The sequence below is a fragment of the Cynoglossus semilaevis genome, chromosome 16 (assembly GCF_000523025.1).
Source record: "Cynoglossus semilaevis isolate Cse_v1.0 chromosome 16, Cse_v1.0, whole genome shotgun sequence".
Classification (NCBI taxonomy): Eukaryota; Metazoa; Chordata; class Actinopteri; order Pleuronectiformes; family Cynoglossidae; genus Cynoglossus; species Cynoglossus semilaevis.
The window spans coordinates 10,361,000-10,374,856 of NC_024322.1; the positions used below are offsets into that span (position 1 = coordinate 10,361,000).

Genomic DNA, 13,857 nt, shown 5'->3' on the forward strand with positions numbered 1-13,857 from the left:
TTTTTTTTTATTTTCTTCTGTTTGGTCCATAATAAACATTTGGTTGTTGGCTGCCACATGAGAGGCAAAAAGCTTTCCAAGGTATTTGGTCATTAGGGATTTAACCACCTGTAGCGTGTGTGCTGATGCACTAGTGTTGACATTGTGTAACCTTTGGTAGCAGTGGTGTTAAACAACAGTTTATTGGCAAGATTTTGGACGTTTCAGATGGGATTGCTTCCACCCGAGCCAAGTGGTCCCAACTAATCTGGTTGACATGTCTGGAAATATTTACAAAGTCAAGAAAACAAAGAGGTTGATGAGGTGCAGGATGTAGAAATGGAGAATGATGCAAGTCATTTGTAAGAACAATAACATGTCCTTTAAAAGGCAATAACTTTTGACATATTGGAAAATACATTTCCACGCTTCCGGACATGAGAATGTTGCCTGTAATGTACATAGTAGAAGTTTAAATTGGATGATACTCTCAGTATATTCCAAGCCATGGATCCATGTGGATTTTACATGGCTTTAATGGGTAAAATATGGCTGTGAATAACTACGATGTTTTGTTGGCAACTCATGACAACATGAGATTTTAAGACTTTACCTATATGAGCAGTTTGGGTGAGATCAATGAAAATACCCATGCAAGCCCTATTTTGATTGGCCCATTTCCCTGCCAGGGTCTAACAAATACTTAATAAATTTGGTCCAATTATAAAAAATATATTTTACCACTACAGCTGTAATTTAACCCAACTTTGTTTTTTGTAAAAATACATAAACAAAAAGCATTTTTTCTTAATTGTCCTTACATTTTTTTCAACCAAAAAAAAAAAAAATTCGAATTCAATTCAACACATTTGCAAAAGAAGGCAGTGTTTAATCCTCTGTGATGCACAGAGTAAATAGTCATCCAATTTAAAACATTCATCAAAACATTTAAAAATGAATATTTTATATATTTTAGTAGCATTAAGTAGAAGGCTCACAGCGTGTACCCAGAAATAAAAACATTTATTACTGTGATACACTTTATCTGTGTCAATTGTTTGGTTGTTCACAAGCACCAGTTATTTGCTACCTTCTAAAGCAATGGTTGCCCCACTTGGATTCATACTTGTTTTTTACGTTTGTGTGTCAAATGCACTGAATGCATCACAAATTAGAAATAAAATTTGCCTGTTCTGTTTTCGATGCCATTGATGCACAGGAAGCCTGTTTTACCTATGTTTCATTAATAGGTACAGATTCCTGTTGATTCACAGTTCATGTAACTACCTGCTGTCCTGCCTTGTTAAATTTATTTAGGGGAAAAAATTACTTTTCATCCACCCAGAAGTTCAGAGATCATTTTCAGCTGCATGGCAAGCAACAAGAATAAAAGGCCTGTGCCAGAATGGTCATCCAGCCTAAAAATGTAAGTCCTACTCTGTACTCTGCAACCTCTGATGACAGCGGTAGCACTTGAACCATTTTCAATCAGCTGGTGTGATCTGAGGTTACGATCGATAGACAGCAGGACTACTACACTGATCCTGTCAGTGGTTGGACTGAAATGATACGGCAGTGATGTACTGTATGAGCTGAAGACTTTCCATTATAAAGAGGCAGTAAATGTGGTATATAAATACAACTTAAAGACAAAGGATTACATAACTAATACTATTGATATTCAATGCCTGTAAGGACACAACACTCACACACGCACGCCATAACGACACAGTGATTTTTACACAGTCACTGTTTTAACAATATAGTTATTCATATAATTTCATTATCAGCTGTGACATTAAGACTGTTTTCTAAGTGCTTTTGTTCAGTCTATCATCTACAATCGGTGATCATTGGTGAAGTTCTTCAAGCTTCTTCTACAGGAGTCCAGCAGATTTCAATGGAAAAACAATTGCAGGTCAATTGAAAACGTCTTTTCTAAAAAAATAATAAAGAAAATAGCATACAATGCAATATTCAGTTGTATATACATTGTTCGGGGGGTTTGTGGGTTTTAAACCTGTGGGGGGTTTTCCACAGCTACTGCAGAGTACTCAGTTTCAGACATGTTCGAAGCCTCGATGAGACGAGCCAAGCCCGTTCTTGTGGAGTATTTAAAGATAAAAGCCTTCATGAGGTCATAGCGGTAGTTTCTGTTGATGAAGTTATAAAGGATGGGGTTGAAACAGCAGTGGAGCAGCGACAGACACTGGGTGAGGTGCAAGGCCACATAGATCACATTTTCCAGGCCACAGGTCAGTGGCACCAGGCCCAGCTGGGACAGGGCGTCAGCGAACAGGACAGCATGGTAGGGCCCCCAGCAGCCGAGGAAAACGACGATGTAGGCCAAGATCATCCGGCGACTCACACGGCGCTCTTGCTCTACTGATGATGAGGAAGAAGAAGATGGGGTACGGCTCAGTGCACCGGCCAAGAGGGCATAGAACACTGCAATGACAGGAAAGGGGAGCACAAATCCCAGAAGGATGAAGCTGAGCTGCACGCCCACCATCCATTCTCTGGGATTGTCCTCTGGGTACACAGGTCTGCACAGCATCGTGTCTCCATGTGTTGCCTTCATTGTGCGCAGGAAATATGTGTCTGGCAAGGAAGCCACCAGAGCTAACAGCCAAACCCCGACACACACACCACTGCGAATCAGCTTCCTGCGCATGCCTCCTGTGTTGTCGCCCTGATGAACCACACTCAAGTAGCGGTCCACGCTCATGCACGCCAGGAAGAAGATGCTGCTGAAGAGGTTGACGGAGAACAGCAGGTGTGTAAGTTTGCACGCCACTTCGCCGAAGGGCCAGTGGCCGTGCTGGGCCAACGAGCTCACCCACACAGGCAGAGTGACACAGACACACAGATCTGCAACAGCTAAGTGGGCAATGTAGGTGTGGGTCTCGTGGCGTGGGGTGGAGTCTCTTTGAGCACGGATGTTGACCCAAAGGACTAGAGCGTTAGCAGCCAGGCCGATGACAAAGATGAAGGTGTAGAGAACACACATGGAGTAGAGCAGAGCGCTGCGGTTGAACGCTGTCGCACACACCAGGGTGTCAACACTCGATATGTTGCTGAAGGTTTCAGAGAGGTTAAGGTCTCCCAAGGACTCCCACAGGTCCTCCAGTTCACTGGTGCTCAGACTCATCCTGACTGCAGATCGTCGTGTGGAAACACTAACCACTTCTGAATAGAGCAGATCCTGCAAAAACAAAAAGAACATCATTTTTTTAACGACATGAATTAATCTTGAAAAAGATCCAACAACTAAATGCTACCAGTTTTCCTTCAAGTTAACTTTCTGGCATCACGTTTAAAAAGCAATTTCCTGCTGCATAGCGTGTGGCTTATTTTAGCCATATGGACGCAAGATGTATGGGCTATTAAAATATGAAGCTATTTGTGGTATGCCACCAGATCGTGATGTGGTTAACAGTCAAATCAGTGCTTTAACAAGTCAATAGAGCTCCTCTGTTGTTGTGTGATAAATGTACGAGTTGTCAATGACTGATGTGCAGTCAGGGAGCAGTTCTATAAATGTTTTCATTAGCTCCACTTGCACCCAGGGCAGACTAGGCCTTAGGAAGTGGGATCAAGAAAGTTAAACAGGGTCTTTTTCCATTTAGGGGGTTTCAAGATAGAGCATTTGTGGGGGTAGGAAACCTGATGCCACTTTAAAGAGTGTTTTCTCTTAACAAGCATGTTATAGTTAAATACTTTTCCTTCTTCTCTGGAGGGAGGGATATGAAGAAGGGTGAGAGTTGGGCTGGCGCCACACACATGATTAAAAGAAAATATTTCTCATAACCTTGAATACATCATTTTACAACATCTGAAGCTCAAAAGACATCAACAATGGCACAAGTTCACTCAAAGTAAGGTGACTGAAGCAACATGCAAGATCAATGAGGTTGCAGTCCAGAGTAGCTTATTATGCTTGTGTCCTTTTGACCCCGGCTGCATGGAGGTGTCTGCCCTGACTTCACTTTTTTTTGGTGGTGATGTCTCTCTCGGCTCCCCTGACTGGTGTGTGGAGACTCAGAGGTGAAAGGTGATAGATCAAAACCAGAACAGGAATGGCCTAAACCCCGCTGCTGCTCCTGACTGATTTGTTCGCCCACAGAGTGAATTGTGAGCAGAGACCAGCGGGAAGCTTAACGCCCGCAAAACAGCCAAAAACACGTCTTAAATGAGAGCCAGTGACCACTGGGTGACCCAGCACCGCAGAAACTGATGAAATGTGACCACATCTGTCTGTGTGTCTGTATGGAAGCCCCTGTAATACACAGGATGTCTGACACACAGTGGCCAGGGATGATAAAAGTCAAAGAAAATCGAGACTTTTTTAGGCACACCTGCAACATATCAGTGCACCATGTGTTTGTAAACCCATTCATACCTATGCGTTTGAACAAGGACTGTCAACATTAATTATGGTAAATAACTGTTGAACTATGGGGGTAAAAAATGTTTTTCTCATCAAAGCAACTCAAGCTTAAAATACGATCCCAACGCCCACAATGCTTTGTGGAGGCAGGAAGAAAATCTATAACTGACAGACTGGTTAATATTGGTGAGGACCAGACTTAGCCGAAGTTTTGAAAGGAACTCTCAACACATTCAGGCCCCGTCAAGATGCGGAGTACTGACAAATATCCACCATATCTATGACGCAAAATTTGGGGTTAACTTCTTGACATTTTTCCATAAACAGGTGTGAAACACAAACATTTATCTGCTGTTTCTTGTCATGCCTTTCCAACAAGCTGCATGAAAAGGCTGTTTTATCAAATTGAACAATGTTGACATCTCTCGATTAATCATGATTAATTGTGCTCATACCACAGCAACCCTGTGACTTATCAGATTAAATTATAACTGTTTGACAGATTTAACAAAAATGTACTGGCCAGGAAGTCCATATCACATACTCCCCTATGACAGGAATCTGCCTTAGCGGGCCACAGAACAAACTCTGGTCTTTGTTCCACTGCCTGAGCCATTTCCATGAACTGTTTATTCATTTGCATCAGTTCATTTGGTTTTCAGCACCACGCAATAGCATGCAAATCTAAGACAGGCTCTATGAGCTCAGGATACCGTCTCCTCCTGCTACCCCCAGAGCAGCACAGCTCAGTGCGACTGCTGTAATATCAATCTGCTTCATATAATCATCGTAATCAAAAGAATCAGCCCCAGAAATATTAGTTTGAGGCTGTGCATATTTAATTTCAGTCCAGTCCGTGTTTTTCCATTAAGAGTTAAATTGTTTCTTTGTCCTTCATCCTCTCTTTCCTTATCCTTTACTCTTATACAAACACTCATGAGACATGATCTCCCGAGCATGACGGAGGGTATCACTTGACAGATGGATATCTGTCAGTTGGATTCCGCAGTAGAGCATATATAAAATTAAACAAAGCCATCTGGTTGCGAAAGTGGAACCCTTAGCTGTCAATCAGACATATATCCACTGCTTTTGGACGTTACTCAGTATGAATATACTTTTTTCCTTAGACATGCACCAGTATATAGGCTTTTTTGTTTTTACTTTTTGTGGAACGCAGGTCTACAATGTAAATTGACAATTTTTGAAAACTATTCCAATTTAAAGAAAAATGTAAATTGACAACTTTTGAAAACTATTCCAATTTAAAGAAATACAGCAGGTAAAGCACTACTAAGGCAAGAGAAAGAGTTGACAGAGTTTGTGATTGATGGGCTAAGTATCGAATAATAACATCACATGAGTTTCCCATTAGGTTTACTCTTTGTATTTGAAACTAAACTTCATTTTGACCAGATGGTTGTAGACACTGCTTATAAACAATCTATGCTTTGAAATGGTACAGTCACTCTGCTGGTTTTAAGTCTTGCTGGCTTTGGTAGAACCTCATACAGTGTTATATGGTCTACCACTGTGAGGTTCACATCGAAAACTCCGCGGCTACATCCATATCTTATATAGGCAGCGCATATTTAATTTCACTCCAATGTGTTTTTGTTACAGTTCCTCTCTTTTCCTTTCCTTTTTTTCTTCCTCTATTTCACGCAGTATCCCAGTATTACTTGTCAGAGGAATCAGCAATCCCTAGTGGTGTGTACCTAGACTTTTAAGTGGAAAAAGCCAAGCAACCAATGGGTGTGTCTGGCCTCTGGTTATAGTTATGTACAGTATTTAAGGAATTAATTTGGTCTATTTTATAACTGGAATTCCACTTTTAACTGCCAATAATTCTTATGGTTCAACATTGAGGTCTGTGCTCTGCCTTTGAAATGTTTGGTCATCTCACACTGTTTGAACATAAGCACTGTTGTGAAAGTACTCCTTCAGTGTCAATACCAATAAAATTGAGGGGAAAAAATGTTGCAATTACTGAGCAAAACGATTTTGGATGTGAAATATTCTATTTTATGATTTTCTGCAAAACCATGAACTTTTGCTACGGTTGATTAAAAGCAGACTTTCAACCTCTATAGGACTGACATTCTGTTTTTTTATTGATCAGGGATTTACATGTGGGTTACACTCTAAATAAGGCACTTCTCCTTATTTGGCCCATATCTCCTGCCGCTGCATGGGATAAACCTCTTCAAAGAGAGGTCAGATACCTGACATTTTATTTAACTTTCGATTATTCTGACACAGCAGGGAGTGCCATTCACTCTAATGGAGGGATTTCGTATGAGATAATCCCTTACAATGGTCTCTGTCTAATTCCCTCATATTATATGGAAATACCTGGAGGTGCCAGGTAGCCTCACAGGCTTCAAGCTAATTAACCTTTTAACGCTGCTACCATCAGATAACAGGAGACAGCACTGAGGCAGGAGACCAGGTTCCTGTTCTGTCTCTGTGAGTCTGTACTCATTCAGAAGCATTTCTGGCATTTTTTTATGCTGACTGTTTTTAACTAGTTCATCTAATGTGGTCTTAAACCAAAACCTTAATGAAGCAGAATTCAATTTTATTTTAGCAATTACTTAGGTTTGGTATTTGCTGGTTTTACTTAGGGTTAGTTACATTCTTCTAAATGACATATTCTGTCATTAATGCTGGCATTTTCCATACCCATCATCTCAACTGAAAACTTCCAGTCTAATCTGATCTGGTTAATGGTTTAATTCAATGTTATTTTAAGTTAAGCATTAACTGGGAATGTCCAGCGTGAATGGAAGTCAAACTGTGTATGATGGTGCGTGTGTGTGTTTCTCCCAGTGTGTGCCTCTGTTTCCCCTTCTTTTCAACACACCAGTATCCAGTTACAAATTAGCAGAAAACCCCTATTGTTGTTACAATACACATGCAATAAAAGAAACCGAGGGATAGTTTCATGTGCTAATGCCGCCGATTGTCATGGTGCAGGTGCTGCAGAGCCACTGTCAGAAGTTTCTCCTGTCCTTATTTACAAGACACATATTATTTATTTATATATTTAAATGGCGAGCGAAATAAACACCAGCCTTCAACACAGGACATCATGTTTCCGCACAGATTAGCGGCAGAAAAGTGGTGCGTCATTTGTCGACCCCAAGCACATACGGTCTGACACTGTTGATTTATACCAGGCTGGAAAACAAACCCCTGTTATCGGACAGAAGCATTAGGCCACACACGCACGCACACACAGTGGCCAATTTAGAGAGCAAATAATTAGATAAATGTTGACCAAAAAAAAAAGTTCAAATAAAAATAAAAATAAAACGATGCTCCTCCAGGAAGTTTCAATTCTATTCGTAGTATCGGGCAAAACCACGTATTTTTTAAAAAATAAGATATTATACTCCACAGTCATCAGGTATCTTTTTCTCAAATACAGGTATCCATGAAATAAAGTTAGACATGAAAACACATTTTTTATATTCTATTAATTCTTCTTACCTCTGTATTTTCGCTACTCAGATCTCTGTCTCTGGTTTCTCTGCACCTTCCACTGACACATTCACCAAACTCCGCTGCTGGGACTTTGTGAGTTTCTCCCCTCTCGCTTCTCTGACTGGCTCTGACTGTGTTCCTTGTTCTGCACTTGCTGATACTCTGAGGAGCAACGCCTCCAAAGGCTGGACCTCCTCCACCTCCACCTCCTCCAGCAGCAGCAGCAGCAGCAGCAGCAGCAGCAGCAGCAGCAGCAGCAGCAGCAGCAGCAGCAGCAGCAGAGCTTCGCCTCCTGAGCTTCGCCTCCTGACTCTCAATAAGCTGCGAGGCAGCAGAGTTTCGACGAAGCAGGAAAAACACACCTCCCTGTCTCGTTCACCTATCGTATAAGTTAAAACATCAACACCTGCGTCTTTAAGGAGTATTATTTTTTATATTAAACGTTGCCGAATCCTAGGTTTATGACTCGACGTGACGCACAGGTCCATACATGCCAATGTGTTCTGCCCTGTAATCTGCTGTCAAAGCGTGACAGAGAACCGTGCAGGGCAACTGCTCAGAGTTTAACGATTAATACGTTACGTTGAAGCTCAAAAATATTTTTATTTAACATTTTTATTATCCATGAAACATGTAATGATATTCCCACAAATCAGAATTTGAATGTTCCTCTTTTCATACAGAAACAATTCCAATTTAATAATAATCTCACGGTATTTATTTTGTCTCAAAAAACAAACAATTCTTACGTCAAACTTCGTAAATTGTTTGACACACAAACAAAATAAAAATATATTAGACCGGGACCTTACAACCATTAATTAAATACAGACGAAATAACACAAAACAATAATCTTAGCTCCATGATTCTGGCACACCAATAGTTTAGTGTCCGATGGGGGGCAGTAAAATGTACAAGACAGTTTTTTTCCTTTTTTTTTCAATATAAAAAAATGCAAACGATGCTTGAACAGCGTGGTGTCTACAACTGTGTTATCTTCTCACAGCAGTGCTGTTTACCTTAAGTAACACTTGACCAGTTGATGGCGCTCAAATCAAGTCCATTCATCAATGAATTTGTCAATCAGAATTTGTTTAACTGGGACATCGTTGTCTACTGTGCCTGTTGACTGGAAAGCCTCTACTTAACTTTCAATATTTTTCATTTTTCACAAAAACAGTATTTTTCACGGAGCCTAGGCTAGGCTAACCCTGCCAACGTCCGTGTCCTACCGTCTTCTATGGATTTCACCAATAAATCTGAATCTTTTGAGTTGGAATACTGCCACCTACTGGATATTTTTATTACAATTTTTATTTCAAATATTTCCTGTAACAAGGGATTAATTTCATTTGAAATGACTATATGGGTTATTTTGTTAAGGTCTCGTTTAATGATGTTTGAGGTTTGATAGTGAAATACAGATGTACATTTTTCATGAACATACGTTGTCCCTGCAAAACCCAGAAATGAAATCATTGAGTGGAATCAAACATTGGCCGGTGTACACACAGTACAGACCACATATTAAAGGCTACATTCACCATTCAACTGTCAAGTGTTTAGCATATTTAAGAAAAATATCGTTGAGTTGAGCCAAAGTTCTTTGCGAAAGTGGAGGGTCACACCAGGAAAATATGTCGGTAAGATTAACAGATAAGAACAACATTTTTTAATAATCTTAATTTATTTATGTAACATATAACCTCTTCAACAGTCCATTAGATCCATTAATTCTATGCACCTGGTTAATAAGTAACAGTATGACAGCATGTTGCTGTATAAATTACCAATGTCTCTTTCAATTATGCAAGCTTTTGGATATTCATTTTTAAAAAATCAATATTCTTCCATTATGGAGGGCGTAGAGTGTAACTTAATAAGAAACGTGTGTTGGTGGTGACTGGGTCTGGTGTGTAGCTATAGTATGTTCATAAAAATGTCATGTGGTCGTGTCATTCATCAAACATACATGTGTTCAGCCAACCCTAAAGTGTAAATATTCTTCAAATAAAATTAAATAAATTGCATTCAAAAGACAACTCAATGTTTTTGCTCATTTCGTTACATTCATAAGTGGTATTTAATTTGTATTTTCATATGGTTCTGGTTATATTTGTTGCAATACATTCTCTCCCTCCCTCTGTGTGTGTGTGTGTGTGTGCCTTGAGGTGTTATAATTTGACAGTGGAAGATTTAATAGAAGTAATTAATGACAGTCAAAGAGAGATAGAGAAGGACAAAGATAAATGAACACATCTCTGGTTTCTTCTTTCTTTTAGAACTATATTTATGACCCACTAGTTAATGCATAGAAAACACTGTAATGTAATGCAAATCATACAACTCATTACTGTTTAACACAACCTTCATAGTCTATGCCAAAGCATACATTAAAAGGATGCTGTATAACCACATACGTCAAACTGAAACAGCGCCTCCCTTCTGATTCACACCATTTTCCACCCCTGTTACGTAAACGTGAAACTGGAGCGGCAGACAGCTGTAAACCACATCAGTGTTTTCAGGTCCCACCCAAAACAGACAGGTTAAACCCAAAGCCACAATGGAAACTGAAGCAGAAGTACCGAACAACTGATGTATTGCCCGATTTGTTGTCACATTTCAAATCAGTGCAACATCCTGAGTTGCTGAACAAATCGGTGGATATTTTGTGGCTATCAAACTTGGCTCAGGCCCTGTTGTTTCATTGTTGTTTGAGAGGCGTTCAGTCTCAATTCAGACACATCCTCTGGTAGGAGCACAAAACAGTGTGGGTGGTTCACGTCTGCGGTGGAAGCAGCTGAGTGCTCACCTGCGGCTCTGGTGGCCCGATAATTAGGCCCGGGGTTCAATACGAGGGCAGACTCACACAAATAAGCAGAGCGTGCAGAATTTCATTAAAAAGTGACCTGATAATCCCTGTATGGTTTGTTAAAACCCCGATAATAGTCCTTGTTTGAGATCGACTAAAAAACACGGCGTGTTTGAAGTTGCGTTAAAATGCTGAGGTAACGAGAGACAAGGAACTCAACATGTTTGCTCAGGAAGGAGATATTGGCCGGCGGTTCAGATCGCCCTAGCGTTGTTTATTATGATTGCACGCCCTGTTTTCAGTGATGAAATACAGCCAGCAGGTTTCTCTGACCTCATTAAAGAGTGGACAAGTGAAGTGGGTTTCAATGAGGCTTTAAAGAGAGCTCCCACTACGCACGCATACCTATTGTCCTCCGTATCAGAAGCATCAGAAGGGATTTGTAAGCCTTGCAGATAAGCATCTGTGGCTCTGCGGACTGCTGCCAACCTCTGTTCTGAAGGCCTCACTCACGGGGAAGCAAGACTGGGAACAGCAGGGGTGTGTGTCTTTGTGTGTTTGTGTGTATTTGTGTATGTGCTGTGGTTTAAGGAAAGGCCATCTGCGTTTAATGTGTTAGGAAAAGAAAAATCTAATGAAATCCAACAGTTTTTTTGACATCTTCCCGTCTGACATCTGAATTTGATCACGTTAGTAAAGTTTTACATGCTTTCATTTACTTCATCGGTCACTTGACTCTGTGGTTCTACTAACCACAAAAGGATTTTTAGCTCTTTTTTGGCTCATTGTTATTGTTGTTTTTTCTCTGGCACAGGGCTTTGGTCTGTCGATGTGCTCCCACTTCTCTCACCAGCGACACAGCTGGAAGGTGCTTCCCTCTAATGTTGTTGATGAAACCACTGCAGGTCCAAACAATGGACAAACAATGGTGGCAGTGAGTTGGTAAAGGGTTTCCCACTAAATTTGTTGGACACCAAATAAGTGCAAGTCGTTTTTGCTGCGTCACAGGATACACTGGGAACAATGTTTTACTACATCATTTTTTGAACAGTAATCTTCTTGTTGTTCTGCCAATAATACCAATACCAATATCAAATCTCAATTGAAATCAATTGTAAAAATTTGATTATTTTTTCCAGTCTGATTTTAACTGTGATTTTAAAATAAACTAAACATCAAGCACCATAACTGCTTCCCAAAGCTCAGACCCACAAAGTAGTATTAGCGGCATTGCTAATAAACGACTCACACAAGCTAGTGCTAGCTACAATCAAGCTTTCATTTGGCTTTTCTACCCAAATATGAATGAAGTCTCTCACAACTGAAATACACACAAGTACATGTATATTCAAAATGCACATAACAGTGTTTTATATGTATGAGTCGTTGCTAGCTAAATTAAAAAAATCAGACCGGAGCCTGGCTGTAGTGAACACCACAGATCTGTCATTGCCCTAGGTATGATTTTATCAAGTTAATGAACTTTATTGTAGTCAGAATGTTGCCAGGGTGCTATTGTGCAATTTTTATGTCTTCAGACTAATAATAACTAGACTGAAAGGAAGTTACTGTCACCTATTATATAACTGTCTGCTACTTTGATGAATTTATTTATTTCACTCTCTTACTCAAAACATGTGATTTAGAAAAGTTGTAACAATGGCTGGATTTAAATGTGCGTGCAAATGTAATGATTGGTGCAAAGAAAGAATATTGAAGAGAAGCGTCATTTTCAGCTATGTTCTGCCTGCACTTCTAATTTGCGTTGCGGTTTGTTTATATAAGGAAAAAATCTTAAAATTTTATTGAACTCTTCAGAGCTCTATAAAAGTCAAAGACAGTGTTCAGCCTTCTGAAAAAGAAAGCAAGAGAAAACATTCATTCTTTTTCCTCTAAGTACCATAATATACCATAACCTAAGGTAATTTTCAACACATTTTAGGCCCATCACTGTGGTGGACTCCCAATAAATAAATATTAAAACTGAATAATAAAAATTCCCCAAACCTGAAACAATGACAACATTACTATATATCAACCTCTCTTTGGTCATCTATTTAGTTCCCCTGCTTTTTGTTTGACAGTCAATGCATGTGTAATTTATTTATTTTCTCCATGTTTAGTGCTGTCCTCTGTTGTGTTTCTTATTTATTCTTGTTTAGAGGAGAGAAACAGAACACACAGAGTCAAATTCCTGGAATGTGCTTTCATACTTGGCCAATAAATCTGATTCTGATTCCAAAATAACCAAACCCTTTCACAAGGCTTGTTAATTCCTAGGCTATAATTTGTAGAAAAAAAAGTGGGTTTTAACTACAAAAATGTCAGTGTGGTTCAACTCTAATTACACATAATTTTTTTCCAAATCCAAAATATGAAGAATCTCTATTTATTTTTCATATTTTTGTAGATGTTTAGCTTAAAAATACAAAAGCATAAAGTTATATCTTGATATCGTGATATCGGATTTAAATGAATAATCAACCTGATTCGACATTTTCTGACAACAAAGTCACTAAAACAAACACATTGTGTTTCTCAACACAGTGTCGGCCACTCTCAGCCATTCTTATAGGTTTTCAAACCAGGCCATGTTGTCAAACACAGGATAAACATAATGATGAAGAGATACGGAGATTGAAAAAGGTACGGACTGCACGAGGAGAACTGGGCAGTGATGGCGCCAAATGTGTGGGTGGGTGGGTGGGTGGAGGTGTGGGAGAGAACAGTTTAGGAAAACAGAGGAAGAAACATTCAGAGAGAGGGAGAGGGAGAGAGGGAGAGTTATTCCCAATGACTGCTGGTTTCTATTGTAGTCTAGCCCTATGTCACGGTGGGGGTTCTGACAGACAGGGCCCATTTTAGTGCAAATCTCCTTTCAGAGGTTCCCTCACAGTCCCATTCTCAAGCTCATTTTTAGCATTTTCAGCAAACCTCCAACCTTGTCCTGAAGTTCCACCTCTCTTCAAATCTATTATCCTTTACTTAATAAAGACAACCACATAGCTGGTGAGGTGTTACTGGGGCGTCCAATGGAATGTGAAGGAACAAAAGTTTTAGTGTTTTTTTTTGTCACTGTTGATGTTTTAAATGCCTCCATGAGGTGATGTTTTGTGCCTTTCAGAGATGTGTTCATACCTGCATGCATGTTTGGCAGAAAGAGTGCAAACCCTGTCAAAAACA

The 13,857-nt window shown here is 39.8% G+C and overlaps 1 protein-coding gene across 1 annotated transcript; it reads right to left on the reverse strand.

Annotated features, from left to right (window-relative positions):
* ackr3a (atypical chemokine receptor 3a) lies at nt 1–8,045 on the reverse strand. The gene is made up of 2 exons (XM_008328596.3): nt 7,865–8,045; nt 1–3,184 (listed from the first exon to the last, which is right to left on the reverse strand). The coding sequence occupies exon 2, from the start codon at nt 3,128–3,130 to the stop codon at nt 1,994–1,996; it is 1,137 nt and encodes a 378-aa protein (XP_008326818.1). The 5' UTR covers nt 3,131–3,184; nt 7,865–8,045; the 3' UTR covers nt 1–1,993.
* Between the last annotated feature and the right edge of the window lie 5,812 nt (nt 8,046–13,857).